A 19,424-nucleotide genomic window follows, 5' to 3' on the forward strand; every position below is an offset into this window, starting at 1 on the left:
AAAAATAGAGCCTTACACCAGAAAAAGGAAACACAATGTAATCAGTTTAATCTTGAGCATTTGCCAGAAATGTGCAGAAAGGTCAATTGGGTGAAAGAAATTAATGTAACCAACTGAACAATACTAAAGTGACTGGTCCAGAGATAAACATTGGGAAAGGCCTGTTTTGAAGTCAACTGTGCATTAAGGGAAGTGAAGTCAATGAAGGGAAAAAAAATAAGTGCAGTATGTATGTGAAAGAGAGAGAAAGAGGAAAAAAAAGGAAAGTTGCAAAAATAAAAACATCAAAAATTAAATATATCCACTCTTTAAACCCAGACTGCAAAGCATATCAAATAGCATAGAACTTCAAAGACCAAATGAGACTTAGAAAGCACATTGTACATAAGGTCTGTTTAATCACAAGATAAAAATTATAAGCGTATTTAAGGACATAACTAAGGAATTAGTTATTGATCCCCTTCAAGATTTGATCAGCAATATGCATGAAGACATAGAGTTCCTGGTTGTCATATCTGGCAAAGGTACAAAGTCAACAGTGATAGCCTATGTACCAAAAAGCAAAACCAGAATTCAAAGGGGTATATATGCTGTGGACCAAGATGGAATATACTTATCTCTTTTACCCAAACAAGATACATCTAAAAACCATAAAACCCTGGGTATTAAAAATAAAACCAATGTAAAAAGATGCTGAAAGACAGAGTGAAGAAGTCAGATAAGCTTAGAAACTCAGGACTCAAGGAATGACATAGCAGTGAGCTCCTGGGACCTTGGATCTTTTCTTTTTTTTTTTTTTCCTATTGAACTTATCCTAGGCATAGAGCTAAAGAAGCCAGCAACCTGGCAATCTGACAACAGGTGCAAATGACAAAACAAAACCCTAAAAAAAAACCCTTTGCTTTCTCTAGTCAAAAAGAAAACAACAAAAACAAAAACAAAAAAGAAAACAAAACAGCAAAACAGAAAGTGGGCAGCCAAGGAAGACAGAAAGTCTTTTAGAGAATATTATCTCTACTCCGGCCAAACACAGAAAAATACTGTGACCCCTTTCCAACCCCAATCAGCACAGGCCAAGTGGGGCACTTAGATTGCACCCTTACCAGGCTGTCTTAAGGCTTCATCCCACATCAGACTGGTATTAGAGAAGGCTCAGTGGGGAGCCAGACTATCATCCATGCCAGGTAACAACAAAGGCCTCCTCTATCTCCCTTGTGGCCAGCTAGGGATCATGGACTACAGCCTAGTGGTACAGAGGCATAACTCTATTTCCCAGTATAATGTCAGAGGAGACCAGGTGGAAGGTCAAGACTCTGACAACAACCGAGAAGCAATAAGACTGCTACCCCATGATGTCAGTGGAGGCCAGAAGGGAAGCAGTAACGAGGTCTGCCAGCCAGTGTGGTAGCAGAGGAGGCCTACTGGGGAGCCCGAAATGCACCCACCATCCAGCAGTAAGGGGGCGCTGCTTCCCCACCCAGGTGTCAAGAGAAAACAAGTGGGGAATGAGGCAGCTCCTCCCTTCCCCTCCAGTGTCATGTCAGAGGAGACCTGCTAAAATAGAAGATTTAAATAATCCCCAGAGTCTCATTACAATACTCAACATGTCAGGGACACATTTAAAAATCACTCTCGTACCAAGAACCAAGAAATTCTCAAATGAGAGAAGGGAATCACAAGCGTCGACACTGAGAGGACACAGGTGCTGGAATTATCTGACACAGATGTCAAAGCAGCCCTCTCAAAAATGTCTTCATGGGCAGTTACCACCATTCTTGAAACAAATTTTTTCAAATTTTCAGCAAAGAAATAGCAAATTTTAAAAAAGGATCAAATGGAAATTTTAGAACTGAAAAATAAAATGATCAAAACAAAAATTTTACAAACTCCCTGGAGCCCTGACCAGCATGGCTCAGTGGGTTGGGTGTTGTCCTACAAAGCAAAAGGTCACTGGCTTAATTCCCATTCAGGGCACCTGCCTGGGTTGTGGGCTGGTCCCTGGTTGGGGGCGTGGGAGAGGCAACTGATCGATGTCTCTCTCACACATTCATATTTCTCTCTCTCTACCTCTCTCCCTTCCTCTCTCTATAAAAATAAATAAAATCTTTAAAACAAACTCACTGGGCAGGCTTAACAGAAGAATGGAGATGACAATTAAAAATCAGTGAACTTGAAGAAAGAATGATAAAACTACACAACCTGAACAAGAGAGAGAAAGAGAGTAAAAAATAAATAAAAAACAAGAGCAACAGAAGTTCAGGGACCTCTGAGACTGTAACAACAGACTTAACGGCAAGACTGCCATTAGAGTTCCTGAAGAAGACAAAAAAGAAGGGGGTGGGGCTCAAAAGGTATTCAAAGAAATAATGGCTGAAAATTTCCCAAATTTGTCAATGGGCATAAAACTGCAGATTAAAGAGTTGATGAAACCCCACACTGGCTAACCCAGAGAAATTCACACTAGGGCACATAATGAAATTTCTGAAAACTAAAGACAAAGAAAAAATCTTGAACACAGCAAGTGAGAAATACCTCATCTATAAGGAAAAAAATACTTCTAATAACAACAGATTCCTCATTAGAAATCAAGAAGGCCATGATTTACATGCTGAAAGAAATGAGGTGTAAATCCCAAATTCTATATCTAGCAAAATTATACTTCCAAATTTAATAGAAAGTAACATATTTTGCCAAAGAAAAATCTAAGGGAATTTGTCACCACCAGATCTGCTCCAAAAGAATAGCTAAAGGAAGTTTCTAAAACAGAAAAGAAATGATAAAGAAGAATCCTGAAAAACCAGGAAGGAATAAAGAATGAAACTATGGGTAGATAGAGTCCTCTTTTCTCGTGTTTTCTAAGTTATGTTTTGGCACTTAAAGCAAAAATATTTCAGATGTAGTTCCTAATATATGTAGAGGAAACACTTAATATTTATGTTTATTATTATTTAATATTATAAATGGGGAAAGATAAAGAGATTTGAGAGGAGGTTAAATTTTCTGTTGTACATTTCACTCAAACTAGTAAAATCCAACCACCGGTAGACTGATAAATTATGTGTGTGTAAATTAGAGGAATCACAAAGTGTTGGGTTTTTTTGTTTTGGGGTTTTTTTTTTACAAAGAGATAGTCTAATCAAAGGAATTCTTTTTTTAAAAAGAAGTTACTATATAATTCTATTTATATAACACTCAAAATTACAAAATTATTGAGATGGAGAACAAATTAGTGATTAGCCAGGTATTATCGATGGTAGAGGAAAGTGGGTGTTACTATAAAGGGAGATCTTTGCAGTGTTGAAATAGTTCTCCACTGAAGTGGTAGTTACACAAATTTACACATGTGACAAAATGCCATACAACTAGAAGCACACACTATATCAATGTCATTTTCCTAGCTTTTACATTGTACTATAGTTATGTGAGATGTAACCATTGGGGGACATTGGGTGCAGGGTACATGAGACTCTTCTGTACTATCTTTGCAACTTTCTGTATATCTATTATTATTTAAAATTATAAGATAAACAAAAAGTTATGCATCATATTAATAAGCAAACCACTTACCTGGCATGCATCTCTTTTTCCTTGCAAGGAGCCAGCACATAGCATTCTAGGAGTTATGGTATTATTGTAAGCTTGAGGTTCATTACAGGTTTTAGTGTCTATAAGTTTCACCTGCACTTGCCAAAGATGATTTTGACTGTTACCTAAAGATAATAAAATCATGTTTACATTGTTGATATACATATATTTACAAACCTATAAATAATTATGAAAGCCTTTCAATAATTATTGGGCAAGATGCTGATATAGAAAATTTGGAAATGTATTTTTTCAGATACAGTAATATTTGGGGAAATAATGCTTTTCTAACTATTTGATTTTACATTTATTTTTTCTTTTTTGATTTAATCTTTAGTGTATTTTTTCCCATTACCATTTAGTCCCCTTATATCGCCTCCCCCCGGCAATCACCACACTGTTATCCATGTCCATGAGTCCTTTTTCTTTTTGCTCAATCCCTCCATCCCCTAACCTTCCCCCAAAACTAGCTGCCATCCTGCTCTCCATCTATGAGTATGTCCCCATTTTCCTTGTTAGTTCAGTTTGTGCACTACATGTGTACATAAGGGTGAAAAAGTTACGCACCTAAGAAAGAACCTCAACTTGTGTTAACTAATTTCCACTGTGTTAAGCTTAGAAGGTAATTTCAGTAGGAGGGTATGGTGGTTTTAGGATTCTCTGATCTTCACAATTGAATATATGAATGATCCCCCGTCTTTTATGTTTTTAATTCCCTAGTAAAAAGTTCAGACATGTTTACTCTCTCAGACAACTGACCAAGCACCATCACTATAGTGGTAGTGACGCACTTGATAGTAACTTAAGGCCTGAAGGAATTTACATATCTTCTAAAGGACTTAGTTCACAAGCAGAGCCTGACTTGGCCCAAGTCCATATGACCAACTGACTAACATGTTTTGGCAAAATGACATTCCATTCCATTATGTCATTTAAATGCCTTAGAATACTGACTTAGGTTACTATATTTGAGTTTCTCTTCAGATTCTCACCGTCATTTTGCAGTGCTCCAAACCCAGTCACAAACATGTCATCACCTGGGTGGAACTCATAGGATGCATCAGGGAGACAAACTCTATGTACCGCATTTGTGTAGGGAACAGGGCTGGAAAGCTCTGCAACTGAAATATCATAGTCATGTGCTGGATATTTGTATTTTTCATGGACAATTATCCTTCGGATGCCATGTTTCATTTTAGGAGGATATATTTTCACTCCAAAGGAGGCAGTCCACCTGGCTGGGTCATTATACCTGGGGAGGAAGATATGAAGAATAAATTCCCTATTCCATGATACCAATATAATGATTTCCATGAAACAATTTAATCTGTCAATATGAATTTTCTTTTTAAAATTACAGTTTCTATGTATAGAAACAAACTTTTGCAATCTGAGAATCTGGCTCGTGGGCCAGATCAGGTGGAAAGGCCACAAGGGCGTGTTTCTTGGGATATCCATGCTAATTTGGATGTACTTCACATCCTAAGGCCTTTCAACATTTCTGGACATCAGTGACTACAAGGGGCATGGAGAAAGCATATCATCCTGTGCAGAATGAGAGAATTAAGTGCATTTTATGTGCACCATGTCACCTACCCCTCGAACATACACATTTCCCTGAAAACATTTAACAAAGCATTACTATCCTGTATACTTTAGGCATTTCCCACTGGGTTGAAAAGTGTTTATCCCTTGGGATATAACTAGCCAACCTATTCAGTGGAATAATTTGTTACTACAAGATTTTTTCATATTTAATTCTTATCATGGGGAATGTCCCCATTGGGCCAAACCTACCAACCACCTAGCCTCCATTTCTGACAGCTATGCAGCAGAGACATTATGGCTCTTCTCTTTGATATCAAGCTCAAAGTCCAATGATGACTTAAGATTCCTGTCTTCTTTGACAATTTATTGTGTTTTTTTTCCAATGGATAACTTATCTACATGTACTTTGATGCCATTTTCACTTCCAGGCTGTAAAACCTCTCGCTACATTTATGAGTTACCCACTTTCTCTGTGACATTCATGTTCTTTAATGTATACTAAACTCATCTCTCCCCAACTTCATAAGGTATTTTCTTCTTGCCAAGCCCCAATGAACTCTGCTTACCCCCATCACTCACGAGGCTCAGGACTTACATTCTAAAGCAGTGAGCGGCGCTCACAAGCCATGTGCTATTAATTAACGTTGCTCCGCAGCGATGGACCCCATCCCACTGTAGGCTAGCTTGCCATGGCCATTCGCCCTCTTCTACCGGTGTCCCACCAACGATCCTGACACTCGGTTTTGTGGTTCTGTTCCTTCGAGTCCCACAACCTGCCAAAGAGAGACGATGCATTAGTTAGCAGGTGTTTTTAACTTTCAAGTTGTGTTACTACGTTCCAAATTTCTCATGCTTTTTGATCCGGTAGGAACAAACGTTTTCTCTTGCTTTTACATTTCCTTAAACTATTGTGTTTCATTATGTAACTCCTATTAATGTTGTAAGATTTAAGTCAGTCTTTACCTCCCCTAGGATGCCTTCTCCAACAATTTCCCACAGTGAAACTGGATTAGTTATGACTTTCTTTAATATTTACACTTAAAAAGTAATAATACTCTATATAAAGTGTCTGCATATACCTCTATCATATATATATATGTATAAAAAATATATGATAACCTTTATTGCAGGGTTTCTCAGCCTTGGAAGTATTGACAGTTTGAGACAAATAGTTCTTAGTTGTGAGGGGGGATGTCCTATACATCATAGGATGTTTAGAAGGATCCCTGGCCTATACATACTAGATACCATACACGCAATCATAATAACCAAAAATGCCACCATGGGGCATAATCTTTTGGGGGTCAAAATTGCCCTCATTTGAGAACTATTGTTCTAGAATGCTGTGTTCATGTACTAGTCTCTGTACACAAAGTCCCATTAGAATATGAGCTTCTTTAGGCAGGGAGTATATTTCATCTTCTATAGTCATATCACCTAACATAGCACTAGCACATAGTAAGTCTGCAGTAAATATTGGTGGCAAGAATATATGCCATTTAGGTAATGAGATTATCTTTTGGTCTCATTCTGCATTTGTGAGTAGCGCATTTCCTTCCATCTTTTAAGATTAATACTTTCTGTACTAATTCTGTAACTATCAAAATATATTCACTAAATCCTGTGGAATGTTCTGTTAGAGGGGAAGAGAAATACTAGGTCTAGAGTCAATCTTTTAAAAATACAGGTCAAAATGTTATCTGGACCTTTGGTAATTTCATCAATATATACTCCAACCCCCTAATTGCCTGTGAGTACCACAATATGGAATTAATAACATCAAGAAAATGCTATTCAGTGTAGAGTAACAAGTTTCTTCCTCTACCTGAATAATGCCAACATACAGATTACTTTTCTATAATCTTTTAAAAAAACTTTTGTGCGAATATATTATAGATAGCTTCAATCAGAACATTAAGAAGTGAGTATTTTTTGCTTCTTTAACAATCGCACACCTCACTTCCACTACACATCTGCCACGGGCACCCATATATCCACTCCAAAATTCTCCCAATTTTTTTTTAGTAATAAATGTGCCTCAGAGATAAGCTAAAGCACCATGAGCTGTGCACAGACCAATCAAACTTTATTCCTGACCTTAACACCACATGAAGTAAGCCTAAATAACTACGTTACCTTTTTATATTCAAGTCATGTAACTTGAATTAATATATTAAACTTACAGTTGTTCAGATAGTTGTCTGTTTCTGTCTTGTTGATTTCTAAAATACACAGAAATGGTGAACAGGGTCAGTATATCAGAGTTGCATAATGCCTCTGAATACTTCAAACACTAAAGGCAGCTTAATTCCATTTTAAGATAGCATATCTCTAGGTCGTAAAGAAAGTAACATAGTTATTTTACCATTGACATAGTATGTTCATTGCCTTGGGGAAAAGAGACATCTGAAGAATGGTTTGTTGTTGGGTTTTCTTTTTTAAGATTTTAGAGAGAGGGGAAAGGAAGGAGAAAGAGGGAGAAAAATATCAATGTGGGAAAGAAACACTGGGGACCGTACATGCAGCCCAGGCATGTGCCCTGGCTGGGAATTGAACCAGTAGCCTTTCATTTTGCAGAAGGAGGTCCAACCAACTGAGCTACACCAGTCAGGGCTGAACAGTGTTTCACAAGCTTCAGTGTGGGTAAGAGTCATATAGGGAGCACCTTCATAACGTAAATTCCTATTTCTCTACCCAGTAATCCTGATTCAGTAGTTTTGTGTTAAAGCTCAGGAATGTGAGTTTTATATAAGGAAATACAATTTCACCATATGAATATGAACAGTAAAATTCATGCTAGTAATTTAAAATTTTTCATTTTGAATTACATTAACAAAAGTATTATTACAAATCAAGAGACACCATGAAAGAAAAAAAAGTCATGTTTTATTACCTTTAACAGCCCTTTTTTATTGCTTTTTGAAGAGTCCAACATTTTTATTTTCACTGGGCTCCACAAATTATGTAGCTAGCCTGACGAGTGAAGCCTCTCTTCCTAAGTAAATAAGGTAGCTGACCATCAGGTTAAGCTTCTAGTTAAGTCTACCAGCTTTCTACTTGTCCCCTATTGTCTCCTTTCTAGTATTGCCAATTCCCATATTGTACCACCAGACACATGTGCCTAGTGAGCTCTTAAATGTAGCTTGTCTAAATTGAAATGTACCATAAATATAAAATATACACTAGATCTCTAAGCCTCAGTACAAAAACATATACTAAAAAATACCTCAAATAATTTTTACATTGATTACTTGTTAAAATAATAATTGTTTAGATACATTGGATTAAATACGCAAACTATTTAAATGAATTTCTTATATTTACTTTTACTTTTTTAATGGCGACTAAAAATTTTAAGATCATACCTTTGGCCTGCATATTTGCATAGACTGGCATTGTTCCGAGAATATGACTTAGTTCTTAACCAGACTTTTGTTTCTCCTGAGGATCTTGTGTTTCTTACTTTCTAGGAACGAGGGCCTATCACTGCTTGTTTTGTTACCCTATCCCCACAAAAACAAACAAATAAACAAAAAACCTCCAGAAATTTTATGTTAGTTGTAAAATATACTAAAGATACATAGAAATAAATTATAATATTTTTCATTGGTAAATGTTCTAAGGGAAGAAACTAGGCAAATATGTGGATAGTATAAAACTTCAGACATCACGCTCTCAGAACATAAAATATATAAAATACATTAACAAGAAAAAGAAGGGGAATAAATATGCAAACTTACTTTTCCTTTTATCACTGGATTCTAAGCTAAAATATAAGGCCCAATATAGAAAGAAAACCCAGGTGGGAGTTAATGACAGACTTGCAGGTGAGGCATAAGTTGTGGGTAGTATTAAAAATTAAAATATTTTATTAGAACCAATTTGGTACCAAAGAAATGTTCTGCTAGTGGTAAGACCTCACATATAAAGGGCATCTAAAGTAGTTTTTAAAAATCATTGCCCAAGACCAAACTTAGGGAGCTACTGTATGCAAGTGAATTGAACCAAATAGAAAAATAAACTTACTTTTTATTTCAACTGATTCAGGGTCTAATTCAGGAGGCCCAACAGCATCTTGCAGCTTTTTATGTAGGACATATTGAATAATATTATTTATGGCTTCAGGATCCTCAGTAGAACGAAATCTAAAAATCAGCAGCATATGAGCCAACACTCCATTTTTCTCTTTACTGTGGACCAAAAAAAAAGATGGTTTTAAAAGATACAGTTCAGAATAAAATTTATGATAATATCATAATGTATTTTTTCTTTATCATTCATTTGAAACACACATGAAAACAAATCCATAAATGTAAATTTAAAGATCTAATTTGTTTTCTTCTATATTTCTGTTGTTTGCCACATATAAAACTCCCAACTCAGCCCCCTTAATAGTAAGCTAGTATGTTCATGGTCTCTAACCGCCAAAGGATCCAGTTACCTACATGGTTATTAATATATAAAATAGACACTTCTCCTGTCAGCCTTTCAAAATTATAAAAGGTAACATATACTGAATACAAAATCAACTCTGGCTTTAGTTTTCAGGCTTAAACCAATAATTTTTCGTAAGCCACCTTCAGGCCCTCCTAAACAGCTCCTCAATACTAAGAATCTTAGAGTTTGACCAAACTGTGTTGACTTCATGTGACTGCATTTTCAAGGTAGAGTGTTAATTAGCTTTAGTGTCATTTGAATGCCTTGGATTCAACCTTAACTGTTCTTTCTCATTCTGTCAGCTGCTCCACACCCTTTTTCACATACAGCCGCTTCCCAAAGAATCTTACTCCTCCCTCTACATGGCACTGACTCCTATTCACATAAGCTGTAAACAAGAATAATATAAATTTAGAAATCAGTTGTGTTTATTATAAATTTTATTATCCATCCTCTCTGATACAGTATTTCTATTTTTAGACATTAAATCTTCAAACACTCACTTTTGTGTACAAGGGGATATGTATGCATATGTTCATAATAACTTTGCTTTTAAATCAGAAAAATATGTAAAAACACAAGTGTCCATCAAAAGGTCATTGATTAAGTCAACCCTGATATGTACTTGTAGTGAAATACTAAACACCCAGCTAAAGAATGGAATGGATTTACTTTCGGTCATTCAAAAGGTATGCAATATAAATTGCCAAGAAGATGAATTCTTTCTGGGAGTGGAGGTATTGAAAAGGGAGCTTTCACTTGCTATTTTATATAATTATTAATGAATTTTATATATTTTTATATTGCTTTTGTAATCTGAAGAAACAGAGCTTTAAAAAGATTATTGTTATGTATGTCATTGCCTTTCAGCAACCCTGTATATCAATTATTTCTTCTTCTGTCTCTTAAATTATTCCTATACTGCCTGGCTTAATAAAACCCTCTCTCTGCCCCAGATACTTAATTTATGTCCCACCTTCTTATCACAATAAACCTTCTTGAAAGGATAAATTACATTCTGCCTCATATTTACTTCTTTGCACTCTGCTTCTTCCCCTCCAATTCCACTGACTCTTTTCTGTACACTAAACGACTTCCTAATTGACACATCTAGTCAATCCTTTCCAGTCATATTACTTGGTCTTTCAGTAGTATTTGTCAATGCTGACCACTCCCTTGAACTTTTGTGCATCTGTCATGAATTTTCTTTTTTCCTCCTCTCTCCCTATTTGCTAGGTTCCTATTTTTCTTACATTTCCATAAATATCATTGTTCTTCAAGCTTTCATCAAACTTTTTTGTCTTTCATTACCCTTTTTCTGAGAAATTCCGTGTGTGTGTGCGCGCGCACGTATCCAGCTTTCTGATACTTTGAGTTGATGATGAGAAAATGTATATCTTCACCTCAGTTCCCTTTTCCTCCCCCAAGTTAGACTCCTATGTCAGGCCCATAATGTGTCCTAGTCTCTCAATTCAACATCTCTAAAACTGACTTCAGCTTTCCATCACACTTCACTTCTTCCTGCTGCAGTAACAGGAGGGAAAAAAATAATGAGCAGCAAGATTAGTGGGATGAAGAAGTAAATTGGAAAGTGGGTTGCATATAGAATTGTTAAAACTTAGTTATTCATAACATGCAAGGAACCCAGAAAAGGAAGGAGTACATAATGGCTTCCAGGTTTCTTATTAGAATTAATGGATTTGCCTTGAGTTTGAAATATTTCTGTGAAAATTCCATGTGGAGATGTACACGGGCAGGCATATAGTTCTGGAAGTCAGGAAAACAGTCTAGACTAGAAATATAAACTTTGATTTCAATATCATATGAAGCCACGTGGATGGATGAAATCCCCTTCAGAAAGTAAAAATTTAAGGAGCTCCAAAAAAGAACAATATTTTAAATACTAGAGGGTATGGAATTCTCAGGAGAAAGTGGTCAAAGTAATCATCTCAAAGAAATCATCATAGAAACTGTCTAAGAAGTAACTCTTGGAGTTTTTGTCATTGAAATAATATTGGTGATAGTTCTTATCCTATTTTTGAAAAATACAAATAATTTTCATTAAGACAATATATTAAGATTCTCATATACTGTTTTGCTTAAAATGTTATGCTCTGAACTTTTATTTATTCTCATTGTTGATGATCAGATCTGAGATCTTAAATATTTGGAGCAGAAAGGGTAGAATAGAAGAAAGTAAAATAATTGATAAAGGAGAACCAAAGACAAACCTCATCTACTACTCTATTTAATATTAAACCAAAAAATGTGACTTAGGAACCTATTTGTGCTAGAGTTTCCAAAAAAACAATTCTATAACACAACCACCAGTAATACATCTGCCCCTCACAATCACCTTGCAAATGCTTTCTTTTGCATTTAGAGAATGAACAAGGCATGTTTTAACCCATGCCTTACACAGAACAGGTATGAAGTGAATATTTGTTAAATTGAATTACATCATATTATAACACTTGGAACAGTATTTATAACTGGTCATGTTAACAGTTTCAGCTTTAAATTGTATTCATAAGTAATAATTTTAGATCTACATACCTGAATCTGATAATGTGAGATGTGACAAATTCTCCCCTCAACAGAGATTTATAAAATGCATTTTTCACCTGTTCCAAAAATATTCAAATTATGTCAGCAAGAACAATTTTCTGAAATTCTGCAAGTTAATTTGAAGCTTAAAATTTTTTTAAATTCAAAACAAAACACATTGACCAACATTTCACCATGTACTAAACTTGAGGAATCTTTTTAGTATTCTACTCAGTGATTTCCACTGAACTTTGCCTTGGGAATTACAGGAGCTAGGGAGCCATAGTCGGGGGTGGGCAGGAGTGACATCTGCTATGCTACACTCAGAAAGAGATGAAAGATAATAAACAGGCTGTTTTTTGAAAAGTAAGAGTAAATGTTCACCCAACTAATCCTGAGATATAGGCAAATGTAGACAAGGGAAATGAAATAATTCTGCCAAGTAGTTAGTTGGGTTATACAAATGAGTGCATGAGTGTCACATGGTTTCCAAATCTGGTTTAAAAAAGTTATATATATATATAGCCTCATATATATATATATGAAGAGCTTATTCAGATAAATCCCTGATTTGGTGTTTATAAGTACAAATACAACCAAGATTTGACCTCTTTCTTAGCTAGATGTTCAAATCCTCAGGCTTTTAGTCTGACAGACAGTTTCTAGGAGGGGCACTGCCATTTTGTTTTTACTTAAGGTGTTGAAACTGGAGGACAATTTAGAAATTATCTATTTTTAATGTTCTAATCTTCACATAAAGAAATTTGTGCAGAATAAGTGGTGCACCCAATAACACATCACTAACGAGTACATGGTATTGAAAATAAGTGTCCCAACTCCCAGTTTAGGGTGCTTTCCATCGCATCATACCACTGATTACCTCACAACACACAGGGAAAAGTCTAAATTATTTTCTAAGCAATCTGACAATGAGAAGTCATCGCCCAGGCCCTTGTTCTTTTGGCCAATATTGCTTATTTTTCCACTTTTAAAAATATTTGATTCACCCCTCAAGATAATGTTAATGTCTTCAGGATATAATGAGTATCCACAGATTTCCTATAGACCTATGTACCCAAACCTGGCCCAAGGTTAAGTATTTTTAAATACTAAAATATTACTCAAGTATATGTATGAATAGCTTCAGTCTTGTGGCCTTTTGCTCAAGGTCTCTTCTTTAAGAAGTCTAGGACACACCAACCCGCACATTCCTGGAATTGCTGGATTCTGCTGGTTAAGCTCATAGCCCCAGAGAGGAAAGAGTGAGTAGTAGAAACATAATAGAATGGCTAAAGTTAGTCGGTTCAGCTCTGCACATTATACTCTCTAAAGTCAAGTATTATTATTATTTTTATATTATATCTCTTAGGTACGGGGCCTCTTCTTATTTTGCAAAGATACATAAGATCAGTTGAATAGGTATTTTAGAACTAAGATAGTAAACTTTATGGTAAAAAAGTGATGGCCCTAGAAATGGAGGAAAAAATGCATACCATTGATTCAATCCTCTGGCTCATTTCTGTGAAATTTTTAGAAGCCTCTCTTCCAAAGTCATCATATAGTTTGTCACTTGTAAATGACAATGTACTGTAGTAATTGTAGGTCTTCCTTTGATCTAAATGGAGAGAGATAAAAACCCATCATACTTTTTATCAGATGTTTGTAAAACTCATCATTTTCCCATTTGGTGGTAGCTTGAAAGACTGGGATGGGAAAGAATGTCCCTCCTCAAGTCTTATCTTCAGTATGCTGTCCTGAGCTTCATGAGTATCTCAGAAGAAAAGACAACAATATTCATCATCATGAGATTTAGAGTGTCAAGAAATGCTTGGGGTTCCTGTGGGCTAATTAGTCATGTGTTATCAAGTCCTGAATAAGCCACAGGAGGCAGCAAGTCACGCCATCTGAACATACACACAGGGATGGATTCAGAAGCTTCCCAAGAGTCAATGCATCTTTATATTCCAAGAGTAGGTTTCTTCCAATTCATATCACTTCTGCCCACAAGGACTCTCATGTAATAATATGTATTTTGACTAAAGAATGAGATGAGGGTATGGTTTAAAATGCTAGGAGTTCAGTATACAGAAAGTTGAGGAAGCTAGAGCTGCCCCCTGGCATAACCTTCCGGGGACACTACTTAGTTTCACCTGGCTCCCTTGCCACTCTGTTTTCTCCTAACAGCCACAGGAATTGGCTTGTCTGCTTCCTTAGCCATTGTATCCACTTTCTGCCTCTAGTTTAAGCAGCACATATTTTGGGCCTGCTGAAGAATTAATGCAGCAAACCTTTTCATTGACCCTCCTATGCATGAAGTAAGCACAGAGCCCTCAGAAGATTCATGAAACAAATATTAATGCTCACTATCTTTTCTGTGAGAGGCTCTGTGCTGAAAATTAGGAATACAATGGTGATCAAGGCTGGTATTTTTGATGATTATTACAGTAAAATGGAGTGTGCCTCACCCAATCTCTCTCTCTTCTCTTCTCTGTTGCTTCTCATCCTTTCTGTTTTCACTTAGACACCAGAGGAAAAGAAAACTAGCATTAGATATCTGTATCCCAGGCATATTCACATATCTCTTTGAATTTATAATAACTCCCATGGGAAGGCAGGGAATGCAGTATTATCTGCATTTATCAGATTAAGGATAGAGCCTCAGAAATAAATAGTCAATAAATTGCCTAACCCCAACTTAGCATAGCCAGAAAAGACAGAACTAGGCTTTAACCCAAGGTCTAACTCCCAAAGCACAACTTTTCTTTATATACTGCTACTTGCGGTGGGAAAAAAAACAAACCTACTTATTAAAGCTGTAGCAGAAATCTCTTGTAATATACAAGTTATAGGGAAAAACTGCTGGCAAATTAAAACAAACAAACACACACAACACCCTGGCTATCCAAAGAGGAAAGCCACCAGTCATACTCTAAAAGGTCTGGAGTGGTGCATAAAGGAGATGGATGGCAGGCTGGAGACACTGAAAGGTCTACTGAGCATTGGCCACCTGACCATGGTACTGGGGAAGGTTTTCCTTCCTCACCTCCCTTCCCTGAATGGCTATTGTAGGCTGAAATGCAGGCAGGTCCCTAGCAATATATACAATTTTAACTAAGGTTTTCGATTTATTGAAGTATTGACCAATAGTTTAAATAGTCTAAAGTTGGGCCCAAACTGCATTTCTAACAAGATCACCACCAAACACCAAGCTAGTGCTGCTGGTACCTAATCACATGTTGAATAGTAAGGTTCTAAAGAGGAAGAAAACAGATACTTCTGTATCCTTAGATCTATTAGAGCTTTTTTTAATTATTAAATCAAATCGTTTGAAATTTCTGTTCCTATAAGTCAGAAATGGTCAAATATCAGCAACTCCAACCAAATGAACAACTTATCTATAGTCAATATTTTACTTTGCTCAAATGACTCAAACAGATCACTTAGTGTCAAAACATATTTCCATTTGTTAGAATTATATGGTATGTGTAGTTGTTGAAGAATATCGTTGGGAATATTAACAGAAAAGTAAAAAAAAACAAGGATGAACGTGGGTTTCCCAACAGGTTTGTGATTCTATAACCTACAATGATGTTACTCATAACTGAATCATCTTCTGCCATTCAAATCACAGAGGGGACAGAGATGCAACTTCAAAGATTCCTCGACACAAATGAACCACAATTCTATGCTGTCCTGGGCTTTATGCCAAACTATGTTTCTTCAAGTCTGATCAATTCCATCTTTATCTGTCTGTTTCTATAATAGATTTGTTGGGTTTAGTTTCATTATCTAGGTGTACCATCTCCTAAATACACATGTGCTATATCCACTCTGTTTTTAGTTCACATCCCCTAAAGAGAGGGCAGGTCACAATTATGACAGTAACATACATTACAACAACTGTTTATTCAGGTGTGCTGTGTGGGCAGTAGAAACTGTGTTTCACATTACTCAGCTAATCATCCAAACAGTGGGATCCAGGAACAGGTTACTAGAAAAATCTTGCCAAGTTTTCATTATATGTATGTGAATAAGATTTTAAGCCTCATAAACACTTGGCTTTGAAAGAAGCAAAGGAAAAGTATGAAACATTTTCTCTCATTCAGATGTTGAGGCCTCTAGAATTAGTAGGAATTCCTTAGAAAGTCAGACAAGCCAAAGTAAGCCCCTATAAGATATCAAAAGTATGAGTCACTTGTTTTTTATCCTTCAGTATTTAATAAATATTAATTAAGTTTCTAATATGTGCCAGGGTCCTCTTAAATTCAAAAAATACAAAAGTGAATAAAACACAGTCCTAAGCACCCATGGAGAAGAATAATGATGCTTACAACATCATGGAACTCAATCTATTCATAACAGAATTATTGAGTTATTTTAATTATTCTTTTTTATTCTTTTTATTTTGAAAGCCAGAAAAACTATCAAAATACAGGTACTCCAAATCCAAAGACTTGCATGGGGGCAAATTTTCCCAAAGAAAATATCTTTACATTAAATATTTTTTTCTTTAAATTGTTTGTAAATGATCTACCTTGCTTGGAAAATCAAGACTGAACTGTGTCTGCTAGCAGATCACTGATTTATACATTGCCATAAAGCAACTTCTGCAAATTCCCAATTAAATAATAATCAAATGATTAGTCTCTAGTTACAGGGTCTTGAACATCAAAACACTATCTAGTCAGTAAGAGAGATACTAAACCCATAGGTCATAGTGGAGTCAACTAATTAAAACCTGAGGCAGAGTAGAAGGTAACTTCAGAAGGGTTGTCACTCCCTCGAAGAACAGTTCTCTGAAGTACTCTGGGGACCTTTCTAATAACACAAAAGTGTTCATGTTTCATCCATCAGTGAAGTACCCAGTTACTGTAGAGAGAACCTCTTTAAAATTAACCTTCTTACTATATCCTATCTCCTTTAATTGCTTGTTATATATCCAAGATAAGATTTAAAATAACAGAAATAGGCACTTATTCAAAAATAGATCACTATGAACGTTTTTCCAACTTACCAGCATGGAATAGAACCTACTTTTTCTCTATGATCTCTGGTTATTGGGCTGTCAGGATTTCAATGAGTTAGAATTATTTTAAATCAAGATGATTGCCCTATGACCTCAAACAACTCAAGACACTGGACTTTAGCTCTTCTATGATCTTTCCCTAATTAAGACTTGATTGTTGCTTATTAATGAATTTGAAAACTAGCATGCTATTCCCAGCAGAAAACATTGCTTCATCAAAGATAAGAGAAAGAATTCCCTCCATTCCTGAGTATTAACCATGAAACAAGGCAGGTGTATGTCCTTTGCACCACTTATGTAAATAAATTATAGTAATGAATGAATAAACCTGAGGCTAAACAAAACAGGAATGTACAACAGGAAATATTTCAGTTAAATCACATGGTGCCAGGGCAGCTTGTACTTACTGTATCTCACGTAGTGAACAATGAGGCCAATGCACACTGCCAGAACAATCAGGGAAATAAAGGTAATGAGGCCAATAACCCATGGCTTCACACAGACTCTCTTCGTGGCCCTCACCGCAGAAGGCCTAAGAAAGAAAGCAAACCGGTGAATTATATCACAGTGTACACCATGCCCTCTCCTTAGGTAAAACAAATATATCTGGGGAATTCAGAACACTCAATTAGATGGTAGAGTACTGTTTTGTTTAGAGCACACCCTGGTCCCAGGTTGCTGAAGCAGTTCTGACTCTGGTTGCCTGATTTTTGGCAAGTAATTTGATTTCTCTGTACCTCAGTGTCCTTGTCCATAAAATGAGGATGATAATGATAATGGCTATTTGTAGGATTGTTATAGGGATTAAATAAATTACTGTACCTACAGTGTCTACACAGAGTTTAGCATGTAGAAAATGTTATGTCAATGTTAACCATGGTTTACTGAGCTGTGTGCAAGACACTGAGTTAGCACTGTAGGAGCTATGGAAATGTTTAAAGCCTGTTTCTACCACTCTGGAATCAAACTGCCTATGAAATGTGTTACAGCTTGAACAACACCAGGTTCCAGATAAAGTTTCTAATCAATCTCTTTCTATATTTCTGATTTATATCCAAAAAAAGCTTTGAGGATACTCATAAGAGATAACCAGAGGTCTGTTCTGAAAAAAAACTGAATGTTTGAGCTAACATTTATCTCTAAACTTCAGTGATGCTACGGGAAATCCTTTCTTCTTGAGACTCTCTAAACTGCTCCCATTTTTCCTGACATTAAAAACATCAGCAGCAGGAGAAACTCTCAGTGTCGCAGAAGAGTCTGTTAGAGGGGACCATGGGATCCTAGAATGTACACAAGCGCACTAACCCAAGAATCAGCACATAAAAGGTCACAATCTGCTTGTGGGAAGTGGAGGAAGTAACTGAAAGTGGGGTGAGAGCTGAGCAACAGGCATTGTTCCCTCTCTAACCCCTCCCCAACAGACAGTGCCACAAAGCAGTGAAGTGGGTTGCCACACCCTGGCCAATACCTAAGTCTCCACCCCTTACAATGTAACAGGCGCACCAAGACAAAGAATGGCCCAAATGAAAGAATAGATCAAAACTACAGAAAAAGGACTCAGTGACAAGGAGATAACCAACCTACCAGATGCACAGTTCAAAACACTGGTAATCAGGATGCTTACAGAAATTATTGAGTATGGATGCAAAATGAATGAAGAAGTGAAAGCAATGTAAAGTGAAAAACGAATATAGAGCTTTACTTCACACATACAAGAACTATTCGAGTTAAAAATCAATAAATAAAATCTAAGGAGTTTTAGGAGAAAATACAAAATGATATTTTCCTTACTCTGAAGTAAAATATTCAAACCCAGAAACTATTAAGTAAAATATTGACAATATGACTATATTAAACATTTAAGATGATACAGTAATATACATATAAAAAGAGTTAAAGGACAAGTAATAGAATAGGAAAGTATTTGCAACATCTAACAAAGGGTTAATAGTTTTTTGAAGGGAAAAAATTCTACATTTAGTCAAAAAGTAGATAAATAATACCAAAAAGTCATTTAAAGCTATTATAAAATAATAGAAATAGGCAAGAAATATACAAAAACAGGTTTAGTTTCAACAAATAATAAAGTAAAAATTAAAATAACACATCATTGTCACAATCAGATTAATAAGTATTAAAAATATTGGTAATATCAAGTATTGGTGACAGTGAAAGGAACTGGGTCCTTACTTCATCTTCTTAAAGCAGTCCCGTTACCCTATCATGCAGTGCTGGTTTGGTGGAGGTGTATTCTTTTAGCCTTATTTTGCTTTCCATTTTA

The 19,424-nt window shown here is 36.0% G+C and overlaps 1 protein-coding gene across 1 annotated transcript in view; it reads right to left on the reverse strand.

Moving 5' to 3' along the window:
• LOC129065518 (transmembrane protease serine 11E-like) overlaps window positions 1–19,424 on the reverse strand; it is a 119,117-nt gene that overhangs the window by 4,276 nt on the left and 95,417 nt on the right. The window contains exons 4-11 of the mRNA XM_054566749.1: window positions 17,551–17,675; window positions 13,611–13,732; window positions 12,127–12,194; window positions 9,160–9,323; window positions 7,317–7,355; window positions 5,729–5,906; window positions 4,578–4,837; window positions 3,568–3,710 (exon numbers count right to left, since the gene is read on the reverse strand). Of these exons, the coding sequence (XP_054422724.1) occupies window positions 3,568–3,710; window positions 4,578–4,837; window positions 5,729–5,906; window positions 7,317–7,355; window positions 9,160–9,323; window positions 12,127–12,194; window positions 13,611–13,732; window positions 17,551–17,675 (1,099 nt within the window). The remainder of the gene's footprint in view (window positions 1–3,567; window positions 3,711–4,577; window positions 4,838–5,728; window positions 5,907–7,316; window positions 7,356–9,159; window positions 9,324–12,126; window positions 12,195–13,610; window positions 13,733–17,550; window positions 17,676–19,424) is intronic.

This window comes from Pteronotus mesoamericanus, unplaced genomic scaffold, assembly GCF_021234165.1.
Source record: "Pteronotus mesoamericanus isolate MK-2021 breed Mesoamerican mustached bat unplaced genomic scaffold, CSHL_Meso_final contig_180, whole genome shotgun sequence".
In the NCBI taxonomy this organism is placed as follows: Eukaryota; Metazoa; Chordata; class Mammalia; order Chiroptera; family Mormoopidae; genus Pteronotus; species Pteronotus mesoamericanus.